At 46.6% G+C, this 24045-nt stretch overlaps 1 protein-coding gene across 1 annotated transcript; it reads left to right on the plus strand.

Moving 5' to 3' along the window:
• The first annotated feature begins 213 nt into the window (after positions 1–213).
• On the plus strand, positions 214–10237 carry LOC130127992 (NADPH oxidase organizer 1-like). The gene is made up of 8 exons (XM_056297702.1): positions 214–344; positions 425–505; positions 5124–5184; positions 5461–5644; positions 6484–6686; positions 6955–7071; positions 8569–8686; positions 9456–10237. The coding sequence occupies exons 1-8, from the start codon at positions 270–272 to the stop codon at positions 10156–10158; spliced, it is 1542 nt and encodes a 513-aa protein (XP_056153677.1). The 5' UTR covers positions 214–269; the 3' UTR covers positions 10159–10237.
• Positions 10238–24045: the final 13808 nt, after the last annotated feature.

Raw genomic sequence — 24045 nt, forward strand, 5'->3', positions numbered from 1 at the left:
CGGAGAGTCTCAGGTGGACGAACAGAGCTTCTCGACGCACCTTTCCTCACCGGTCCTGACCTGTCCTCACCGGTCCTCACCGGTCCTGACCTGTCCTCACCTGTCCTCACCTGTCCTCACCGGTCCTCACCTGTTCTCACCCGTCCTCACCTGTCCTCACCGGTCCTGACCTGTCCTCACCGGTCCTCACCCGTCCCTACCCGTCCTCACCTGTCCTCACCGGTCCTCACCCGTCCTCCGAGAGAACGGATCTGTGCTGGAGCGCAGGCATGGTGGACCGGCAGCGTTCTGCGCGCGGAGTGCGCGTCATCGGAGTGATGTACCGAGACGCACCCGAGGTGAAGGTGAGGTTCGAAACCCAACGCATCACACGTCTGTTAAAGGTTGATGAGAAACATGTGCTGATGGGTTTAACACTTTCCAGATGTTTCTGCTGTCGGTTGTATGGTCCGACGACAGCGAGATGGTAGTCTACAGGTCCTTCCAGGATTTCAAAAGATTTCACGTGAGTACAACGAAACGGTCTCGATCATAAAGTACTCGTGTCTTAGATGTAATTGTTTTTAGATGTAATTACTATATATCCATCACACGTGTCGTTCATGAAGACCCCACCCAAGCTCTGTTATATTCAGCACCAAAACTCTTTTATATTCAGCACCCAAACTCTTTTATATTCAGCACTCAAACTCTTTTATATTCAGCATCCAAACTCTTTTATATTCAGCACCCAAACTCTTTTATATTCAGCACTCAAACTCTTTTATATTCAGCATCCAAACTCTTTTATATTCAGCATCCAAACTCTTTTATATTCAGCATCCAAACTCTTTTATATTCCGCTCCCAAACTTTTATATTCAGCAACCAAACCCTTTTATATTCAGCAACCAAACCCTTTTATATTATGCACCCAAACTCTTTTATATTCAGCATCCAAACTCTTTTATATTCAGCATCCAAACTCTTTTATATTCAGCACCCAAACTCTTTTATGTTCAGCATCCAAACTCTTTTATATTCAGCTCCCAAACTCTTTTATGTTCAGCATCCAAACTCTTTTATATTCAGCACCCAAACTCTTTTATATTCAGCATCCAAACTCTTTTATATTCAGCACCCAAACTCTTTTATGTTCAGCATCCAAACTATTTTATATTCAGTATCCAAACTCTTTTATATTCAGCATCCAAACTTTTATATTCAGTTCCCAAACTCTTTTATATTCAGCATCCAAATTCTTTTATATTCAGCACCCAAACTCTTTTATATTCAGCATCCAAACTCTTTTATATTCAGCATCCAAACTCTTTTATATTCAGCACCCAAACTCTTTTATATTCAGCTCCCAAACTCTTTTATATTCAGCTCCCAAGCTCTTTTATATTCAGCATCCAAACTCTTTTATATTCAGCATCCAAACTCTTTTATATTCAGCACCCAAACTCTTTTATATTCAGCACCCAAACTCTTTTATATTCCGCTCCCAAACTCTTTTATATTCAGCTCCCAAACTCTTTTATATTCAGCTCCCAAACTTTGTTATATTCAGCATCCAAACTCTTTTATATTCAGCATCCAAACTCTTTTATATTCAGCTCCCAAACTCTTTTATGTTCAGCATCCAAACTCTTTTATATTCAGCACCCAAACTCTTTTATATTCAGCATCCAAACTCTTTTATATTCAGCACCCAAACTCTTTTATGTTCAGCATCCAAACTATTTTATATTCAGCATCCAAACTTTTATATTCAGCTCCCAAACTCTTTTATATACAGCACCCAAACTCTTTTATATTCAGCACCCAAACTCTTTTATATTCAGCACCCAAACTCTTTTATATTCAGCTCCCAAACTCTTTTATATACAGCATCCAAACTCTTTTATATTCAGCACCCAAACTCTTTTATGTTCAGCACCCAAACTCTTTTATATACAGCATCCAAACTCTTTTATATTCAGCATCCAAACTCTTTTATATTCAGCATCCAAACTATTTTATATTCAGCATCCAAACTCTTTTATATTCAGCACCCAAACTCTTTTATATTCAGCTCCCAAACTTTTATATTCAGCATCCAAACCCTTTTATATTCAGCATCCAAACTCTTTTATATTCAGCTCCCAAACTCTTTTATATACAGCATCCAAACTCTTTTATATTCAGCATCCAAACTATTTTATATTCAGCATCCAAACTCTTTTATATTCAGCACCCAAACTCTTTTATATTCAGCTCCCAAACTTTTATATTCAGCATCCAAACCCTTTTATATTCAGCATCCAAACTCTTTTATATTCAGCTCCCAAACTCTTTTATATACAGCATCCAAACTCTTTTATATTCAGCATCCAAACACTTTTATATTCAGCATACAAACTCTTTTATATTCAGCACCCAAACTCTTTTATATTCAGCACCCAAACTCTTTTATATTCAGCATCCAAACTCTTTTATGTTCAGCTCCCAAACTCTTTTATGTTCAGCATCCAAACTCTTTTATATTCAGCACCCAAACTCTTTTATATTCAGCATCCAAACTCTTTTATATTCAGCACCCAAACTCTTTTATGTTCAGCATCCAAACTATTTTATATTCAGTATCCAAACTCTTTTATATTCAGCATCCAAACTTTTATATTCAGTTCCCAAACTCTTTTATATTCAGCATCCAAATTCTTTTATATTCAGCATCCAAATTCTTTTATATTCAGCACCCAAACTCTTTTATATTCAGCATCCAAACTCTTTTATATTCAGCATCCAAACTCTTTTATATTCAGCATCCAAACTCTTTTATATTCAGTACCCAAACTCTTTTATGTTCAGCTCCCAAACTCTTTTATATTCAGCTCCCAAACTCTTTTATATTCAGCACCCAAACTCTTTTATATTCAGTACCCAAACTCTTTTATGTTCAGCTCCCAAACTCTTTTATATTCAGCTCCCAAACTCTTTTATATTCAGCACCCAGACTCTTTTATATTCAGCTCCCAAACTCTTTTATATTCAGCTCCCAAGCTCTTTTATATTCAGCATCCAAACTATTTTATATTCAGCATCCAAACTCTTTTATATTCAGCACCCAAACTCTTTTATATTCAGCACCCAAACTCTTTTATATTCCGCTCCCAAACTCTTTTATATTCAGCTCCCAAACTTTTATATTCAGCTCCCAAACTCTGTTATATTCAGCATCCAAACTCTTTTATATTCAGCTCCCAAACTTTAATATTCAGCATCCAAACTCTTTTATATTCAGCTCCCAAACTCTTTTATATTCAGCACCCAAACTCTTTTATATTCAGCTCCCAAACTCTTTTATATTCAGCACCCAAACTCTTTTATATTCAGCACCCAAACTCTTTTATGTTCAGCATCCAAACTCTTTTATATTCAGCATCCAAACTCTTTTATATTCAGCATCCAAACTCTTTTATATTCAGCATCCAAACTCTTTTATACTCAGCACCCAAACTCTTTTATATTCAGCACCCAAACTCTTTTATATTCAGCACCCAAACTCTTTTATATTCAGCACCCAAACTCTTTTATGTTCAGCATCCAAACTCTTTTATATTCAGCATCCAAACTCTTTTATATTCAGCACCCAAACTCTTTTATATTCAGCACCCAAACTCTTTTATATTCAGCATCCAAACTCTTTTATATTCAGCTCCCAAACTTTTATATTCAGCATCCAAACCCTTTTATATTCAGCATCCAAACTCTTTTATATTCAGCATCCAAACTATTTTATATTCAGCATCCAAACTCTTTTATATTCAGCACCCAAACTCTTTTATATTCAGCACCCAAACTCTTTTATGTTCAGCATCCAAACTATTTTATATTCAGCATCCAAACTCTTTTATATTCAGCACCCAAACTCTTTTATATTCAGCATCCAAACTCTTTTATATTCAGCATACAAACTCTTTTATATTCAGCTCCCAAACTCTTTTATATTCAGCATCCAAACTCTTTTATATTCAGCACCCAAACTCTTTTATGTTCAGCATCCAAACTCTTTTATATTCAGCATCCAAACTCTTTTATATTCAGCATCCAAACTCTTTTATATTCAGCATCCAAACTCTTTTATACTCAGCACCCAAACTCTTTTATATTCAGCACCCAAACTCTTTTATATTCAGCACCCAAACTCTTTTATATTCAGCACCCAAACTCTTTTATGTTCAGCATCCAAACTCTTTTATATTCAGCATCCAAACTCTTTTATATTCAGCATCCAAACTCTTTTATATTCAGCACCCAAACTCTTTTATATTCAGCATCCAAACTCTTTTATATTCAGCTCCCAAACTTTTATATTCAGCATCCAAACTCTTTTATATTCAGCACCCAAACTCTTTTATGTTCAGCACCCAAACTCTTTTATATTCAGCACCCAAACTCTTTTATGTTCAGCATCCAAACTCTTTTATATTCAGCACCCAAACTCTTTTATATTCAGCACCCAAACTCTTTTATGTTCAGCATCCAAACTCTTTTATATACAGCATCCAAACTCTTTTATATTCAGCATCCAAACTCCTTTATATTCAGCATACAAACTCTTTTATATTCAGCACCCAAACTCTTTTATATTCAGCATCCAAACTCTTTTATATTCAGCACCCAAACTCTTTTATGTTCAGCATCCAAACTATTTTATATTCAGCATCCAAACTCTTTTATATTCAGCACCCAAACTCTTTTATGTTCAGCTCCCAAACTCTTTTATGTTCAGCATCCCAACTCTTTTATATTCAGCTCCCAAACTTTTATATTCAGCTCCCAAACTCTGTTATATTCAGCATCCAAACTCTTTTATATTCAGCTCCCAAACTTTAATATTCAGCATCCAAACTCTTTTATATTCAGCTCCCAAACTCTTTTATATTCAGCACCCAAACTCTTTTATATTCAGCATCCAAACTCTTTTATATTCAGCTCCCAAACTCTTTTATATTCAGCACCCAACCTCTTTTATATTCAGCACCCAAACTCTTTTATATTCAGCTCCCAAACTCTTTTATTTTCAGCACCCAAACTCTTTTATGTTCAGCACCCAAACTCTTTTATGTTCAGCATCCAAACTCTTTCTGTGTTCAACAGCGGCAGCTGAAAAAGAAATTCTCCTTACGGAAAGATGAGAGGATGATCCCGAAATTCAAAGGTAAGTTAACGATGGTCCCCGAGCATGACTTTATCTCTGTCTGTCTTCGTGGACAGTTTGAAGGACTTGGCAAACTGTCTTCACTGAAAGTGTTTCAAACAAGTTTTGTAAAAGACAACAGGTCGAGAACTCGTTTGTCTCCATAACTCAACGGGGAGGTGAAGACTCCTAACCCTTTCACTCTAAGGAATAGTCGTAAGGATTTGTGTTGTTGCTGTAATGACTATTACTGACGTTTTTCTCTTCATCATGATCCTCCTCATCCTCATCTCTCAGGGGGGGCCATGAGGAGCAGCCTGCAGCAGAAAGGTTCCAGCCGGTCGGTGCGTCGGATGAGGTTCCTGGAGAGATACTGCTGCGATCTGATGAGGTGTGACCTCACCGTGACCCAGAGTTCAGAGGTCACGCACTTCTTCATGCCCAAGGAACACGATCTGCAGCCGGACTTCACCAAGAACAGGTAGGGCGACTGGAGGGGTTGGTTACTGCCCCCTGGCCATGAAGAGGTTGCCAGGGTGGGCAGTCTTATCCAGAAAGGGCCGGTGTGGGTGCAGGTTTTTGTTCCAACCAAGCAGTTACACACCTGTGTCTCCTGATCAGGTTCCTCAGCAAAGACTCTACTGGTTGATTAGTGGGATCAGGTGTGTAACTGCTTGGTTGGAACAAAAACCTTCACCCACACCGGCCCTTCCTGGATAAGACTGCCCACCCCTGGGTTAGAGCCTCAGTCTGTGGATAAGGCCCGGAGCCTCTAGAGGCGAACCCTCCCACCATTTGATAGCACCACAGCTGAAATGCCTACCTCACACCCCTTCCGGGTTAGTTAGGAGGTTTTGGGGAAGCTCGCTGCGAAATGGGAACCAGTAAAGGTGTCAGTTCACCCTGGTCCAATTCCACTCGTTAAAGGCTCCAGCACGCACTGGCTGAACACACCCAAATTCATGCTTGAATATTAGAAGTTACTGGGAACATGCGGCCACATCCACATACGCCTGTCGATATGAAGATGTTTGTTTTCTACTGAGCATTTATTTAAGTTAACTTCAATTTTCTCCTACAGTCACTGTCACTGCTGTGTTACTCACTGTGGAAAGTCTTGCATCTTTTAAAGTATACGCAAAACCCACTGAAGATAATATCCATGTGCAGACTTAGCCAACAATTTTTTAAGCAGGACAACAAAATATCAAACTAATTTTCCATTACATGAAATTATGCACTTTTGGTTTAGCTCATTCAGCTCTCGCCCGATGCTCAGCACCGATGAAATCTCAGCCGGTGCTTCTCTCCCCTCCGCAGCATCATGATCATGCCATCAGGGGACGCGCCGGACGCGCCGGACGGGGGTGCCGGCAGCTCGCGCGCGGTGGGAAACGTCACCCAGCCATTCGTGACCCAGATGTACCGCTGCGTGGCGGCGTACGAGACCAAGGACACCAAAAACCGCCCGTTTAAAGTTGGCCTGGCTGAGAAGCTGGACGTGCTCATCAAAGATCCTGCAGGTTTCAACCCCGACAACCAGCTCGTCTAGTTTTCAGCTGACCCAATTTTAACTTTGAGTTACACATAAGCCACCCCTCTCATCTCCAACATCAAGGTCAAAGGTCTTATTCAACGGCACTTCATTAGTTGTAGAGAGACACGAGAAGAGTTTCAATGCACTCTCTCCTCCCACAAGTTTCAAGCGGTCAGGCTTTTTTGATCCGGCTCAGTGTGTGTTCCGGTTTATCTGGTCAGTCACCTTCTTGTTTGGTTTGTTTTTCTCTCCAGGATGGTGGCTGGTGGAGAATGAGGATAAATGTCTGGCCTGGTTCCCGGCCCCCTACCTGGAGATGTGTGAGGAAGAGGAGGAGGAGGAGGATGATGATGATGTGCTTGCTGAAGGAGGTCCGTTTGATTTTTACTCCCATCCACTCCGAGTTACGCCGACACGTTAATACAGAACAAGCCAACAATGTCTGTGTTTAATGTCTCTCTTCCGGTCGTGGTTCTGACGAGACCGCCTCTTTGACTTGTCTTCTCATGCGGTCCATGAAGTCAAGTCAAGTTTACTGTTTGTATAGCACATTTCATACACAGGTACGCTCCATGTGCTTCACAGTAAAACATGGAAACATTAAACAATCACACACACACACACACACGAGGCGTGCTTCAGTACAGGTGTAGCGAGTCCCCGTCAGCTCTCTGGCTGCAGTATTCTGCGTGAGCTGGGACCGACCTGTTATCTATTCATGGCCCGCTATGTGATGCAGCCCCGCGGCCCCGCAGCCCCGCAGCCATGCAGCCCTGCAGCCCCGCAGCCATGCAGCCATGCAGCCCCGCAGCCCCCGCAGCCCCGCAGCCATGCAGCCCCACAGCCCCGCAGCCATGCAGCCCCGTAGCTCCGCAGCCATGCAGCCCCGCAGCCATGCAGCCATGCAGCCCCGCAGCCCCGCAGCCATGCAGCCCCGTAGCTCCGCAGCCATGCAGCCCCGCAGCCATGCAGCCATGCAGCCCCGCAGCCCCGCAGCCATGCAGCCCCGCAGCCCCCGCAGCCCCGCAGCCATGCAGCCCTGCAGCCCCGCAGCCATGCAGCCCCGCAGCCCCGCAGCCCCGCAGCCCCGCAGCCCCCGCAGCCCCCGCAACCATGCAGCCCCGCAGCCATGCAGCCCCGCAGCCCCGCAGCCATGCAGCCCTGCAGCCCCCGCAGCCCCGCAGCCATGCAGCCCCGCAGCCATGCAGCCCCGCGGCCCCGCAGCCCCGCAGCCATGCAGCCCCGCAGCCCCGCAGCCCCGCAGCCATGCAGCCCCGCAGCCATGCAGCCATGCAGCCCCGCAGCCATGCAGCCCTGCAGCCCCGCAGCCATGCAGCCCCGCAACCCCGCAGCCCCGCAGGTTGTTCTGAATAGCCAACACAGGGCAGCATTCTTCCAGCAACCTATAATCTGTTTCGCCCCAGAGAAAGATTCTTCTATCACATTCCATGCTGGGGTTTTCCATGGGACCAGGTTAAAGGAAAACCATGCCGAAGACAGGGCCTCCAGAGCCCGGCCCCAGTCTCATACAGTCTTTTATAATCCCTGATGAAGATGAGGGGGTCATTAGCGGAGTACGTCTTATCCTCCGAGACGGTTTACACTCACACCTCCACACACGACCCAGCGTCTCTCGACTCATGCTGGGCTGCCTGAAGCTCGGCACCATCCAAACCTTTCCTGATACAACACAGTGGTATGATGCACGCAGGTTGATGCAAGACTGCACAAAGTTCCGCTTTCATTCTAGATCACACAACACATGTTTGGTCGAGGTGATTATTTGTCCAAAGGACTCCAGTTTCCTTTAAATGTTTGGGGTTTTTTGTTCGCATGCTTAACATTTGTGTGTGTGTGTGGGTGTGCAGGTCTTCTGTATTGTGCTGTGAGGAACTACGTCACCAAGAAGCACGACGAGCTCCCCTTGGCCATCGGCTCCGTGGTGAAAGTGTTGAGGAAGTCAGACAACGGCTGGTGGCTCATCAGGTACCAAACTGTCTGCAAACAAGCAGAATAAAATACGGCAGTGGTTTTCAATCAGGTCCTCAGGGCCCGCCAGTACCGCTTTGCTCCATTCTTCTGGGGTCGAATACCTTCACCTGTCAGATTTTGAAAACTCCCTGATTAAACAGCTGGAGTAGACAGGGGAACCGTAAACCAGATGTACTGGGTTGTCCCCCAAGGGGCGAATTTGAGAGCCCCTGGACCCGTGAAGACAGATGTCACTTTATCCACAGGGGAAAAGGTGATCCGCGTTTCTATGAATGAACATTTCTCTGACTTCGCTCAGCACATAAAGGCCACAGGGCATGTTGAGTTGGAGCGACATGAGAGAAACAACACCTCATCCCACTGTTTCGGCTTTTTATCCTCCTGTGGGGAATAGATGGGCCGAATCTCTACCAAGCCACTGCTATGCTAAAGTTGTGAGTAAAGCGGACTGGCTGGAAATGCCAAAATAACAGAAAATCCACAAATAAGAGCCAAAACAGTTTTTGCACTGGAGGTGAAAACAGGTGGTATAAACGGTGATGGTTGTCAGAAGAGATTAACGATGAACAAATGTGAAGCACCAGGAGCACACGTTTTGTAGGATGCTTTGGAAATCAAACTTCTAACTGCAGATATTGTGAGTCTCATGTGCACACAGCTGAGCTTTACAGCTGTGTGCACAGCTTTACTCATTGCGGTTTGATGTTTTGCATGCTAAAATAATAACCGCTCCTTTTCTTCGTATACTTTCCCCCCCCCCCAGATTCAATGGTAAAGCTGGTTATGTCCCCTCCATGTACCTGAAACCGTACAGCAACCCGCAGGCGGGTCTTCACAGCCTGCAGCGGATGATGCACTGCTCCACGCTGAACTTGGAAGCTCTCAGTTCAGCGCACGGCAGCTCCTTCGATTTCCCTGCGAGGGCACACCAAGCTGGTGACCCTGATCCGTCCCCAGCTCAGGGGAGACACGAGTCCCACATGGTGCCCAAGCTCTACAAGACCCACTCGCTGGATGTTCTGTCAGAGACCCAGTCCAACGCAGTTTTCCCAAACCGGGAGCAGAGGGTCGTCTCCAACCCGAACAGCCGCAAGAGCAGCGTCAGCACTGCATCCACCCTCTCCAGCTTCTCCTCGAGAAGCTCTTCAAGCAGCGAGTCCTCTACAAGAGCCGAAGAAAACAGCTCAGACAACCGCACGTCCTCACCCCGCGTTGAGAACGCCGACAGCGGCCACAGCAGCCTGGATCTCAGCCTCTCCACCATTCATCTCCGCTCCAACAGTGCTGCAGATAGTTCTGGTTCAGACGGGCCTGAAAGTGGCCTGACGGTGTCCGTGGTCCCCAGGGTTCCTCCCAGACCCAAAGCCCAGGAAATTCTGACCCGCTGCAGCACCATGACTCGCAAGGCTGCCGTGGCCTCCAGGATCCGGCTTCTGCCTCAACAGGAAACCATCCAGAGCCGCTAGGGCCCAGATCTGTTCTGGTAGCCGACTTGCTATCGGAGTTGAACGGTCACCAGGGTCAGATCAAGAAACTGGAGGCGGGGTGGTCTGATGGTGAAGTTACTTATCAATGTAGCTGCCTGTTGTTAAAGACAACATGAAAAAATGGACTTTTTTTTACATTGTTAGCTACTTTCCCATACAACAACTAATGCTAAAATCACCAAATTCAGCTTCAAAATCTAATCCTTAACGTCTCTAAAACAGACAAATTTTTGTGATTGTGTCACCAATTCCGAGTGGGCGGGCGAGCAACGTTCCAACCAATAATGTCATCAAATGTTGTGCTCCGTCCAATCGGATCACATCCCTCCCTACATTTAGCCCCGCCCCAATATCCTGCTGTACTCAGTCATACGAGCTACGCCCTGAACGGCGCTCCATGTTGTCTTTAACGGGAACTACATTACAGTACAATGCTGTTTTCGTCCTGTTGTGAAGCTGAAATGAATTATACTACTTGTAAATAGTAAGTCCTACCTTTTTGTACGTATCTACATTATTGGTACTGTGAGATCTTTGACCTTTCTTGTTCTTCTTATGTTACGTAAAACTATCTCCCCTACATTTAACATGGCCGAATCGCCCTCAGCTTTTTGAACTTCTCCACATGTGGACAAATCCCTCTGTGTATATGAGACTGGTTTGGAGTTAAATAATTTGACAATCTGTCCATTAAAAGATTAGACGAAGACAAGTTATAATAAATGATATGCGGTGTTTTGTGTAATATGACTCTTCAATACACTGCAATATGCTCAGTGTAATTACCAGTCGTTGTAAGTCTAAAGAAGCTCATCTCTTCCCATCCTTCACGTGTGTTTGATGGAAGTGTTACTGTCTCATTGAAAAGTTACTCTAAATGGAATATGAAACTATTCTTTCCTGTTTGCTCTCTGCTCTGGATTGTATTGGTTCTGTCTGTATTAATGTGTGTAAAACTCAATAAAACTCTCAGCAGGTCACAGTACAGCTTCATGAGGCATGATTCTGACAATTACAAAGTCAATAAAGTCCAAACTGAACCAGAGATGGAACCAAACCCCTCCTGGACCACACGGCTCTGTTAACAAGTCACCCATTACATCTGCGTGTATGATGAAAAGGTGTGAGACATGAGATTGGGTATTTGTAATTTTCTTTTCCAAGTGGGGAGAACATGGTTAGTGTAGGACAGATTTGCGGGGATTATAAATATATGAAAGATTTGGGCGTGTAATCTATACATGACATGACATGACATGACATTACAGTCCTTTAGCCGACGCTTTTATCCAAGGTGACTTACAATAAGAGCATCATGTGACGTAGGAAGTCAGGAGAACTACTAGTCATCAGAGGTCATAAGTGCATCTAAACAAGCATCTAAGAGCAAAACCAGTGCTACAGTAAAAGCGCAAGAAAGAGATTTCTGTTTTAAATGAGTGAACACAATAAGTGCTAAGAGCAAGTAACAGGGTGGTAGCTCTTGAAGAGGGGAGTTTTCATCCTGTGCTGAAAGATGGGCAGCGACTCCGCTGTCCTGACATCAGTGGGGAGTTCTGTCCACCACTGTGGGGCCAGGACAGAACCGAGCCGGGACCGGGCCGATCGGCAGCGGGGGCCTCTGAGCGACGGCGCAACCAGACATAGTCTACACTAGGTACACAAGATACAGATGACTGACCGGATGTAAAAACAGCAGTCCGTGCTTGACGAAGTCTTGGCTTGAAAAAGTCGTGCTAGCCTTCGTTCAACCTAGGCCTGTGTGCCTGACACTTGGAAGCTGCCGCGTCCCAGTAGCAGCAGTGATTTAAAGAACACTGACTGCTAACTGTCTGCCAGGAGTGAAGGCCACACCCTGGCCACTTAACACCCAATTGGCCAGAGGTAAACTGAAACTAGGCCTGTTGGCCAGAAACTGGTCACTTATGTAAAACTCTATCAAACCTCACACAATACAATTAAAACGGCAAACAGCAAGTTACCAAGGAATATATGTATACGCTGAAAGGATAGCTAAGTCAAAACAGCCAGGCAACAAGACATATTTAAGGACACACTAGGTGAAAAAAAGAGCTACAGCTAGAATAAGATCCCACTAGTTCCCACTCGGAACCAGCAGCAGATGTATAGAGAAAAGGACCGATACTTAAGCAGCTGGAATAAGACCAGTAGCAACGTCTTAAGCAAGACAGGTGATGCTTACTCTGTTCTAGATGAGCCAGCAATTCAGAATCACTCCAGAAGTTAAGATGCACACGGATCTAATGTTAAACAGGCCTTTTGGGAGGCTTCAGGTAAAACAGCTCAACAACAAGATGTTGCATCACAGTGCTAATGACGTAGCTATCTCTTAACACACACAACTACCAACCGCTTCATACGTATCAACACACACACACACACACACACACACACACACACACACACACACACACACACACACACAATCTCATCTCAGTTCATCATCAGCCCCTTGCGGTTGCAGCAAGCTAAGTAGGGCACTCCAGATGTCCCTCTCCCCAGCAACACCCTCCAGCTCCTCCTGGGGGATCCCCCAAGGCCTTCCCAGGCCAGACTGGACATGTAGTCCCTCCAGCAAGTTCTGGGTCTACCCCGGGGTCTCCTCCCAGTTGGACGTGCCCGGTAAACCTCCAAAGGAAGGTGCCCAGGAGGCATCCTGATCAGATGCCCGAACCACCTCAACTGGCTCATTTTGACGTGAAGGAGCAGCGGCTCTACTCCGAGCTCCCTCCGGATGTCCGAGCTCCTCACCCTATCTCTAAGGCTGAGCCCAGACACCCTACGGAGGAAACTCATTTCAGCCTCTTGTATCTGCGATCTCACCCTCTTGGTCACTACCCAAAGCTCATGACCACAGGTGAGGGTTGGGACCCAAAGCTCATGACCATAGGTGAGGGTTGGGATGAAGACTAACTGGTAAATTGAGAGCTTTGCCTTCTGGCTCAGCTCCCTCTTCACCACAACGGTCCGGTACAACGTCCACATTACTGCTGATGCTGCACCAATCCACCTGTCAATCTCCCGCTCCATCCTCCCCTCACTCGTGAACAAGACCCCGAGATACTTGAACTCCTTCACTTGAGGCAACAACTCGTCCCCAGCCCGGAGGGAGCAGTCCACCATTTTCCAGTAGAGAACCATGGCCTCAGACTTGGAGGTGCTGACTCTTATGCAATTCTGAGGTTCCCAAAACGGACACACTCCATGAATATCACTAACGGAGTCGGAGACAAGGGACAACTTTGGCGAAGTCCGATACCCACCGACGTAGGTGCTTTGTGCCGAGAATGCGGACACAGCTCTCACTTTGGCTATACAAGGACCGGATGGCTTGTAGCAACTGCCCCAGTACCCCATACTCCCGCAGTACCCCCCACAGAGTGCCCCGGGGTACACGGTCGTAAACCTTCTCCAAGTCCACAAAACACATGTAGACTGCCTCCTCAGCACCCCTTTCAAGAGTAGAGTTGGTCCATTGTTCCAAGGCCAGGACAGAATCCGGATTGTTCCTCCTGGATCCGGGGTTCGACAATCACAAAATCGTTATGCAGATACACACAAGTCAAATCACTCAAACAGATGTCTGATGAAATGACATAGGAGTTTAGAACAAGGCTGTTAGCGTTAATGAGCATTAGAGCTGAATACGCCCCATCTCCAACCCTCATGTCACCAAACCACCCCTGCAGTATCATGCCCAGTGATGACATTTAGAGTTTCCAACTCTCTGCAGCCCTGCATCGGTCTCGCTGTGCCTCGCCCTTCTCAACCCCAGTAACTAGAACCTGGTTACTGTGAGGCATGAAGTATGTGGCATGTGGTAGTAGTATGTGATTTACTGTATGCAGTATGCAGTATGCAGTATGTAGGATGTAGGATGTGTTTTGCCGTATGGCCTACGCCTCATACATCTCTACGACAACACACCTTGAATACTGCTCATACTTGCATCAGCACTCATACCATACCCTTGTTTTGTTTTGTCATATCTTTACTTTTAATCATGTGTTTATTTTTCCTTCGTTACTTAAAGCCGCAGTGTATTCAGTACTTGTAACTGAGAGCAACATACCACCTCAAATTCCTCCCACGTGAACACACACCAGCGACAAAAGTGAAACTGACTCTGACACACTCACTCAAACGTTTGTAAAGAAAAACAATTCTTTATTTCAGGATAAGACGGTGGACCAAATCCTCATATATATACCATATATATATATATATATATATATATATATAAAAAACTGGCAATCAACTGTAGGTTGAGGGGGCGGGACTAAAGGATGTCTTCGTATCCTTCCATTGGCTTCACTCAGTGTCAATCAAAGGAGCAACCATCTGCCAAACCAGCTCAGTCACCCCTGCTGCAGGTGTTCCCATGAGACAGACAGGCCCGAGGCTGCTGTCCCAGTTTGTTAATTAACAGTTGCAATAACAAGAGAGTGATGAACCATATCTCTACAACACCTTTCACGCACCAGCTGCAGCTCAGTCGGAAACAACTTCAGAGCGCATACGACAACAAAAGCAAAAACCGTACAACAAAGACACGGGTGTAAAGCAACCCAGCGAGTCCAGTCCTGACCAAGGACAAGGTAGTGCGAGAAAGAGGGAAGAGGGTGGTTTTATTTGAAACCCAGACGGACAACAGCCGGTCTCTCTCGTGTCCCTCGCATGTATCGTGTCCTCGGAAAGAAGATGTTGGACGTCGGACCCCCCCGGCACCTTCAACGCCGGACAGAGACGCCAGGGTGGCACAAGTGCCAAGCCTCGAGTCAAAACGTGATGTTAAATGTGAGCCAAGTGTGGCTGGTGGTTCTGTGTGAACCTGCATTCCTGGCCTCCAGACGGGTCGAGCAGTTCCTGACACGCGGTGATTAAACGTCTTCGTGTAACACCTGCGGCGTGCAGAGGAAGTTGTCCAGCCACATGCAGCCGAGGTGACGGATGGTGAGGAAACAGAGAGGCTCTTTCAAGCCGACGGCGTGGTGACCCTGGTCTGGCGTGGCGACCCTGGTCTGGCATGGTGACCCTGGTCTGGCGTGGCGACCCTGGTCTGGCATGGCGACCCTGGTCTGGCATGGCGACCCTGGTCTGGCGTGGTGACCCTGGTCTGGCATGGCGACCCTGGTCTGGCATGGCGACCCTGGTCTGGCGTGGTGACCCTGGTCTGGCATGGCGACCCTGGTCTGGCATGGCGACCCTGGTCTGGCATGGCGACCCTGGGCTGGCGTGGTGACCCTGGTCTGGCGTGGTGACCCTGGTCTGGCGTGGCGACCCTGGTCTGGCGTGGCGACCCTGGTCTGGCGTGGCGACCCTGGTCTGGCGTGGCGACCCTGGTCTGGCATGGCTATGTGGTGGTTTGGCTCGATGCCCAGTACTTCAGCTCCACTAGGTCCCGTCTACATGGCCCGCGTTTTCTGTTGGTTGGGTCCTTCTTCAACCCAAAGACACGAACGTTGGATGAGTCAGACACCTTGACTTGCGCAATACAGCGGTGACAGGACCGGTCCCGTCCAAGTCTTTAAGCGCCGAGTCCAAATCAAGTCCAGCGGGAACAAGTCATGTGGAAGGACCGGCACCAGACGAGAAGGAAGTCAGGAATCAGCAGCACTGCCCTGCATGTCCTGCTGCACATGAAATGAAGTGAGATATCAGTTCCCCGGCCCACAGCAGCGCAACACACACTACAACACACATATCCACACTACGACACACACATATCCACACTACAACACACACATCCACACTACAACACACATATCCACACTACAACACACATATCCACACTACAACACACATATATCCACACTACGACACACACATCCACACTACAACACACACATCCACACTACAACACACATATCTACACTACGACACACATATCCACACTACAACACACATATCCACACTACAACACACACATCCACACTACAACACACATATCCACACTACGACACACATATATCCACACTACGACACACATATCCACACTACGACACACATATCCACACTACGACACACATATATCCACACTACGACACACATATCCACACTATGACACACATATCCACACTACAACACACATATCCACAGTACAACACACATATCCACACTACAACACACATATCCACACTACGACACACATATCCACACTACGACACACATATACACACTACGACACACACATCCACACTACAACACACATATACACACTACAACACACATATCCACACTACGACACACATATCCACACTACGACACACATATCCACACTACGACACACATATCCACACTACAACACACATATCCACACTACGACACACATATCCACACTACGACACACATATCCACACTACAACACACATATCCACACTACAACACACACATCCACACTACAACACACATATCCACACTACGACACACATATATCCACACTACGACACACATATCCACACTACGACACACATATCCACACTACGACACACATATATCCACACTACGACACACATATCCACACTATGACACACATATCCACACTACAACACACATATCCACACTACAACACACATATCCACACTACAACACACATATCCACACTACAACACACACATCCACACTACAACACACATATCCACACTACGACACACATATATCCACACTACGACACACATATCCACACTACAACACACATATCCACACTACGACACACATATATCCACACTACGACACACATATCCACACTATGACACACATATCCACACTACAACACACACATCCACACTACAACACACATATCCACACTACGACACACATATATCCACACTACGACACATATATCCACACTACGACACACATATCCACACTACGACACACATATCCACACTACGACACACACATCCACACTACAACACACATATCCACACTACAACACACATATCCACACTACGACACACACATCCACACTACAACACACATATCCACACTACAACACACATATCCACACTACAACACACATATCCACACTACGACACACACATCCACACTACAACACACATATACACACTACAACACACATATCCACACTACGACACACATATCCACACTACGACACACATATCCACACTACGACACACATATCCACACTACAACACACATATCCACACTACGACACACATATCCACACTACGACACACATATATCCACACTACAACACACATATCCACACTACAACACACACATCCACACTACAACACACATATCCACACTACGACACACATATCCACACTACGACACACATATCCACACTACGACACACATATCCACACTACGACACACATATCCACACTACGACACACATATCCACACTATGACACACATATCCACACTACAACACACATATCCACACTACAACACACATATCCAAACTAAGCAACAAAAAAAATAAATCCCTGTCCAGGAGAAGGAACTCCAGCCAGGATGGCGTCAGAACTGCCAGTCTGCATGGGCTAGCAGTTAGCTTAGCCTGCCCCGCTTCCACGTCCTGTCAGACCGCCCTCGGCGTTTCCTCTTCAAGCACAGCTCCAGGCAGGGCCGTGGTCCCTGGGCCCACAGGACGCCACAGACCGAGCTCTCCAAGCTGATCCAGCACCAGCTCTCCCAGCCGATCCAGCACCAGCTCTCCCAGCCGATCCAGCACCAGCTCTCCCAGCTGATCCAGCGCCAGCTTTCCCAGCTGATCCAGTGCCAGCTTTCCCAGCCGATCCAGCACCAGCTCTCCCAGCTGATCCAGCACCAGCTTTCTCAGCTGATCCAGCGCCAGCTTTCCCAGCCGATCCAGCACCAGCTCTCCCAGCCGATCCAGCACCAGCTCTCCCAGCCGATCCAGCACCAGCTCTCCCAGCCACCAAACGGAGACAAACTTAGATGCAGACATGGACAAAGACACTGCATGGACGGTACCGTGTGAGGCCGCCACAAATGTAAGTTTACACCCCCCCCCCCCGGTACTAAATGAGGCCATTGTAAACATCAGTTTGTGCCGCCATCTTCCCACACCGGGAGCAGAAATGCGGAAAGTCCCTTTATTTTGTGGTTGTACAGTTGTTTGGATCCTCCCATGTGCTACGTCCCCCTGGTGAAACTCCTCACCGTCAGGTGAAAAGAAGCGGCTGGCGACTCCACATGTATGGGAGGAGGCATGTGGTAGTCTGCAGCCCTCCCCGGATCGGCAGAGGGGGAGGAGCAGAGACCGGGACGGCTCGGAAGAGTGGGGTAATGTCGCCCTTCGCTAAGCCACGCCCCGAAACGCAGACTGGCCAGTCACAGCGCAGCATGGGACAGGCTCCGACAGAGGTCCGACACTGTCATGGCGGCGCTCCGTCGACTCCGATGCGGAAGTTGCAGATGTTCTTCATGTTGCAGCTGGTTTTGTGGACTTTCAGCTGGTTGTGGTTAAACGCTGTGCCTGGGGCACCTGTGGCAGTGACACTCGTTACCCGGGGAGGCTGGGAGGAGATGTACGTTTCTCTCCCTTTCCAAAACCAAACCCAAACCCTGGAAAGTGTGGATAAAGCCATGTGGACGTCCCCAAATCCAGTGGAACCCCTCAGAGATCAACAAGCACAGCTTTGTCTGCTCCAAGGTAAGGAATTACTTTCATTAACCGTAAAATAATGTGACAACGGTTGATAAGGGGCGGGGCTTAGCTAAGGGGACGATGCTTAGATAAGGGGGCGGTGCTTAGCTAAGGGGCGGAGCTTAGCTAAGGGGGCGTTGCTTAGATAAGGGAATGGGGCTTATTTAAGGGGGCGGGGCTTAGATAAGGGGAGCGGGGATTAGCTAAGGGGGGGCTTTAATTAAGAGGCGGGGCTTAGTTAAGGAGGCGGGGCTTAGTAAGGGGAGCGGGGCTTAGCTAAGGGGAGCGGGGTTTAGCTAAGGGAGCGGGCCTTAGCTAAGAGGCGGACCTTAGCTAAGAAGGTGGGGCTTAGCTAAGGAGGTGGGGCTTAGCTAAGGGGGCGGTGCTTAGCTAAGGGTCAATTGGGGGAGAAAATGGTGGGGGGAGGCTAAGCTCTTAACGTGTTTGTGTGATATGACGGTACGTGATGAGACACAGCGGCGCTGGTGTTAACGCTGACGCTTCTTAGCGACTTTATCAGACGTCACGGGTTAAGAATGGCTCAACACGCCACCTACTGTTTTAAATCCGCCCTGCACCTTGCAAGACCACCGCTGACCTGGAGTCGGCCGGTTGGGCTTACTACGTCACGAAATGTAACGAAGTTTAAAAAGAACGCGAACGCCCCCTGAGCGGAGGGGAGGGGAGGGGAGGGGAGGTGGGGAGGGGAGGGGGCGTGTCCTTTGGTTTGTACATGAAACGAAACGACAACAAATGAAGCGCGTGTTCCTGGTTCCTGACGGGTGTCATCGCGCGAGGTCCGGCACTCACCTGGAAAGGAGAGACAAGCTAAAGTCACGTAAAGCCTTGTACCTGACGGGTCTTGAAGGATGATGATGATGATGATGATGATGATGATGATGATGATGAGTCATTAATGTCCCGCCCACGTCCTCATTCCAGAGCCCCGCGGCCCTGCCGTCTTATTACTCACCACACCCGTCCATCACTAGCTCTCAATCGCCCTTTGTTCTCCCTCCCCCCTCCCCCCGTCTCTCTGCCCCTCAGGCAGTCTTCTTCTTTTCTTTTCTTCTTCTTTCTTTTCTTCTTCTCTTTTCTTTTTAAGGAAAACAAACCGAACTGAACGACTCCAGCTGACAGACTCGGATATTGTATATATATATTAACACCCCCGAATCCCATTTACCCCCCTCCTGCTCCCCTCTAGCTACCCTGCCCCCTCCTGCTACTCCTGCTCCCCTCTAGCTACCCCTGCTCCCCTCCTGCTCCCTCTAGCTACCCCTGCCCCCCTCCTGCTACTCCTGCTCCCCTCTAGCTACCCCTGCTCCCCTCCTGCTCCCCTCTAGCTACCCTGCCCCCCTCCTGCTCCCCTCTAGCTACCCCTGCTCCCCTCCAGCTACCCCTGCTGCCCTCACTGCTCCCCTCTAGCTACCCCTGCTCCCCTCCTGCTCCCCTCTAGCTACCCCTGCTCCCCTCTAGCTACTCCTGCTCCCCTCTAGCTACTCCTGCTCCCCTCTACTACCCTGCTCCCCTCTGCTACCCTGCTCCCTCTAGCTACTCCTGCTCCCCCTCTAGCTACTCCTGCTCCCCTCTACCTACCCCTGCTCCCCTCTAGCTACCCCTGTTCCCCTCTAGGTACTCCTTCTCCCCTCTTGCTACCCCTGCTCCCCTCTATCTAGTCCTGCCCCCCTCTAGCTACCCCTGCTCCCCTCTAGCTACCCCTGCTCCCCTCTATCTACTCCTGCTCCCCTCTATCTCTACTCCCCTCTAGCTCCCCCTGCTCCCCTCCAGCTACTCCTGCCCCCCTCTAGCTACCCCTGCTCCCCTCTAGCTACCCCTGCTCCCCTCTATCTACTCCTGCTCCCTCTATCTACTCCCCTCTAGCTCCCCCTGCTCCCCTCTAGCTACTCCTGCCCCCCTCTAGCTACTCCTGCTCCCCTCTATCTACTCCTGCTCCCTCTATCTACTCCCCTCTAGCTACTTCTGCTCCCCTCTAGCTACTCCTGCTCCCCTCTATCTACTCCTACCCTTCCCGCAGCCCCGTCTCGGAACAGAATCAAACCACATTACAATGGGTTAAATGTAAACATGAGAAAAGAAGAAAACAAGTCAGATAAAAAACAATACAAAATAAACAAAATACAACGAAGAAGCGAGTAGATAAATAAAAGAGTAACTGCTGTACTTGCATCTGAGCCATTTTAATGGTCTTTTTGGGGTTTTTATGAGGTGGGGTAGCTGCTGGCTGTGCATGTGGGGGGCAAGCCGCAGGGTCCCCCCTCACCCCAGGCCGGCCCAAGCCCCATTTCTATGGCGCCGACCTCGCCAGGAGGGAGGCCATCAACATATCAAATCAATGGCTTCCAGTGAGGTAAAACCTATGAGAGGAGCCCGTCACTGTGAACTTTATTTCTTCCAGTTCAAGCAGAAACAAAATGTCCCGTAGCCAGGCTTTAATGGAGGGTGGCTGAGAGGATTTCCAAAGATGAGGATTGTTCTACGGGCGATTAAAGAGGCAAAGGCAATAAACATTAGATGGGACAGCTGATTTCGTCTGGGGGTCTACCAGAGACAGCTGCGTGAGGGGACGGACAAATTCTCAACTTCAAAATCTCTGAATCATGTTAAAAATGAAGGCCAGAAGCCAGTTAGTTTGGGACATGACCAGAACATATGAGCCAAATCACGAGGGGCTGGGGAACATCCCTCACCACTTCCATCCACTGAGCCGAGCCTTGCTATACTGGAGTCTCCGAACTACGGTGACCTGTATGAGACTGAGCCGAGCACAACTAGCGGGGCAGGGCTCTGAATGCCTTCTGGACATTTTCACCTCTCGCGGTTCCGCCTTTAGTTTTTCCATCGCTGTTTTTGAGCCACATGTTGCTGAGCTTATATCTCCCCTCTGACTTGGGTTTTGCTTTGAGATCTTGTCTTCTGCTGGACTTCAGATAAACATCTCTCCTTGCACTTGTATATCCTGCCTATCTGAGGGTCACTAAAATTATGTTTTGAAGTCCCAGACCAGACCACATCAGCCCAGACTACGCCAGACCAGACCGCCAGACCAGACCACATCAGCCAGACTACACCAGACCAGACCACATCAGCCCAGACTACACAAGACCGGACCACCAGACCAGACCAGACCAGACCAAATCAGCCCAGATCACACCAGACCAGACCAGACCACCAGACCAGAGCACACCAGACCACACCACCAGACCAGACCACATCAGCCCAGACTACACCAGACCAGACCACATCAGCCCAGACTACACAAGACCAGACTACACCAGGCCAGACCAGACCAGACCAAATCAGCCCAGATCACACCAGACCAGACCAGACCACCAGACCAGACCAGATTAACCCAGAGCACACCAGACCAGACCCGGTCCACAACCGTACTGATGGAGTATAAAGAATGAGAGTTAAGTGGGTTTACATGGCAGCATGTTTATGGATCTCTGTGTGTCTACACACTGGAGAAGATGTGATATTCAGCCACAAGACGTCCATTAAAACACCCTTCATCCTGCACGCTCTCCTGACTCTCCCGCGGCCGTCCAGGCCACCAACCCCAGCGCTTCAGGGTCTTATCATCCGCTTCTAGTTCTACTGTTAGTTTGTTTAATTAGGGACAGCGCATACTAATGAACACTGGTATCACAGATACACATGTAACCTGCCGGATTGTAGCAACACTGCTTCATTTTACATCCATCGTCTCTAGGCAGGTCAAAGCAAAAAGAGATGTGATAACACTCACAACACAATACACCACAATACAATACACCACAATACAATACAATACAATACACCACAATACAATACAAGTACAATACACCACAATACAATACACCACAATACAATACACCACAACACAATACACCACAACACAATACACCACAATACAATACAATACAATACACCACAATACAATACAATACAATACAATACAATACACCACAATACAATACAATACAATACACCACAATACAATACACCACAACACCATACACCACAATACAATACAATACAATACAATACGTATACAATACACCACAATACAATACAATACAATACAACACAATACAATACACCACAATACAACACAATACAACACAACACAATACACCACAATACAATTCACCTCAATACAATACAATACAATACAATACAATACAATACGATACAACCACAATAGAATACAATACACCACAATACAATACAATACACCACAATTACAATACTATACAATACAATACACCACAATACATATTACAATACAATACAATTACAATACAATACACCACAATACAATAAAATACAATACAATACAACACAACACAACACAATACAACACAATACAATACAACACAATACACCACAATACAATACAATACAATGCAATACAATACAACACAATACAATACAACACAATACACCACAATACAATACAATACAATACAAAACAACACAATACAATACAATACAACACAATACAACACAATACAATACAATACACCACAATACAATACAATACAATACACCACAATACAATACAATACAGTACACCACGACACAATACAATACAACACAATACAATACAATACAACACAATACAATACAATACACCACAATACAATACAATACAATACAATACACCACAATACAATACAATACAATACAATACAGTACACCACGACACAATACAATACAATACAATACACCACAATACAATACAATACAATACAGTACACCACGACACAATACAATACAATACAATACAATACACCACAATACAATACAATACAATACAACACAATACAATACAATACAATACAATACACCACAATACAATACAATACAATACAATACAATACAGTACACCGCGACACAATACAATACAATACAATACAATACAATACAATACAATACAGTACACCACGACACAATACAATACAATACAATACAATACAATACAATACAATACAATACAGTACAATACACCACAATACAATACAATACAATACACCACAATACAGTACAATACAGTACAATACAATACAATACAATACAATACACCACAATAAAGTACAATACAATACAATACAATACAATACAATACACCACAATGAAGTACAATACAATACAATACACCACAATACAATACAATACAATACACCACAATACAGTAC

The sequence above is a fragment of the Lampris incognitus genome, chromosome 17 (assembly GCF_029633865.1).
Source record: "Lampris incognitus isolate fLamInc1 chromosome 17, fLamInc1.hap2, whole genome shotgun sequence".
Classification (NCBI taxonomy): Eukaryota; Metazoa; Chordata; class Actinopteri; order Lampriformes; family Lampridae; genus Lampris; species Lampris incognitus.

What these genes read in the sequence shown, in the direction of transcription:
- LOC130127992 (XM_056297702.1), top strand. Translation starts at nt 270, where the DNA reads ATGGTGGACCGGCAGCGTTCTGCGCGCGGAGTGCGCGTCATCGGAGTG. An exon ending in GATGATCCCGAAATTCAAAG is followed by an intron (nt 5,185 to 5,460) that starts GTAAGTTAACGA and finishes CTCATCTCTCAG; the next exon opens with GGGGGGCCATGAGGAGCAGC. An exon ending in CCGGACTTCACCAAGAACAG is followed by an intron (nt 5,645 to 6,483) that starts GTAGGGCGACTG and finishes TCCCCTCCGCAG; the next exon opens with CATCATGATCATGCCATCAG.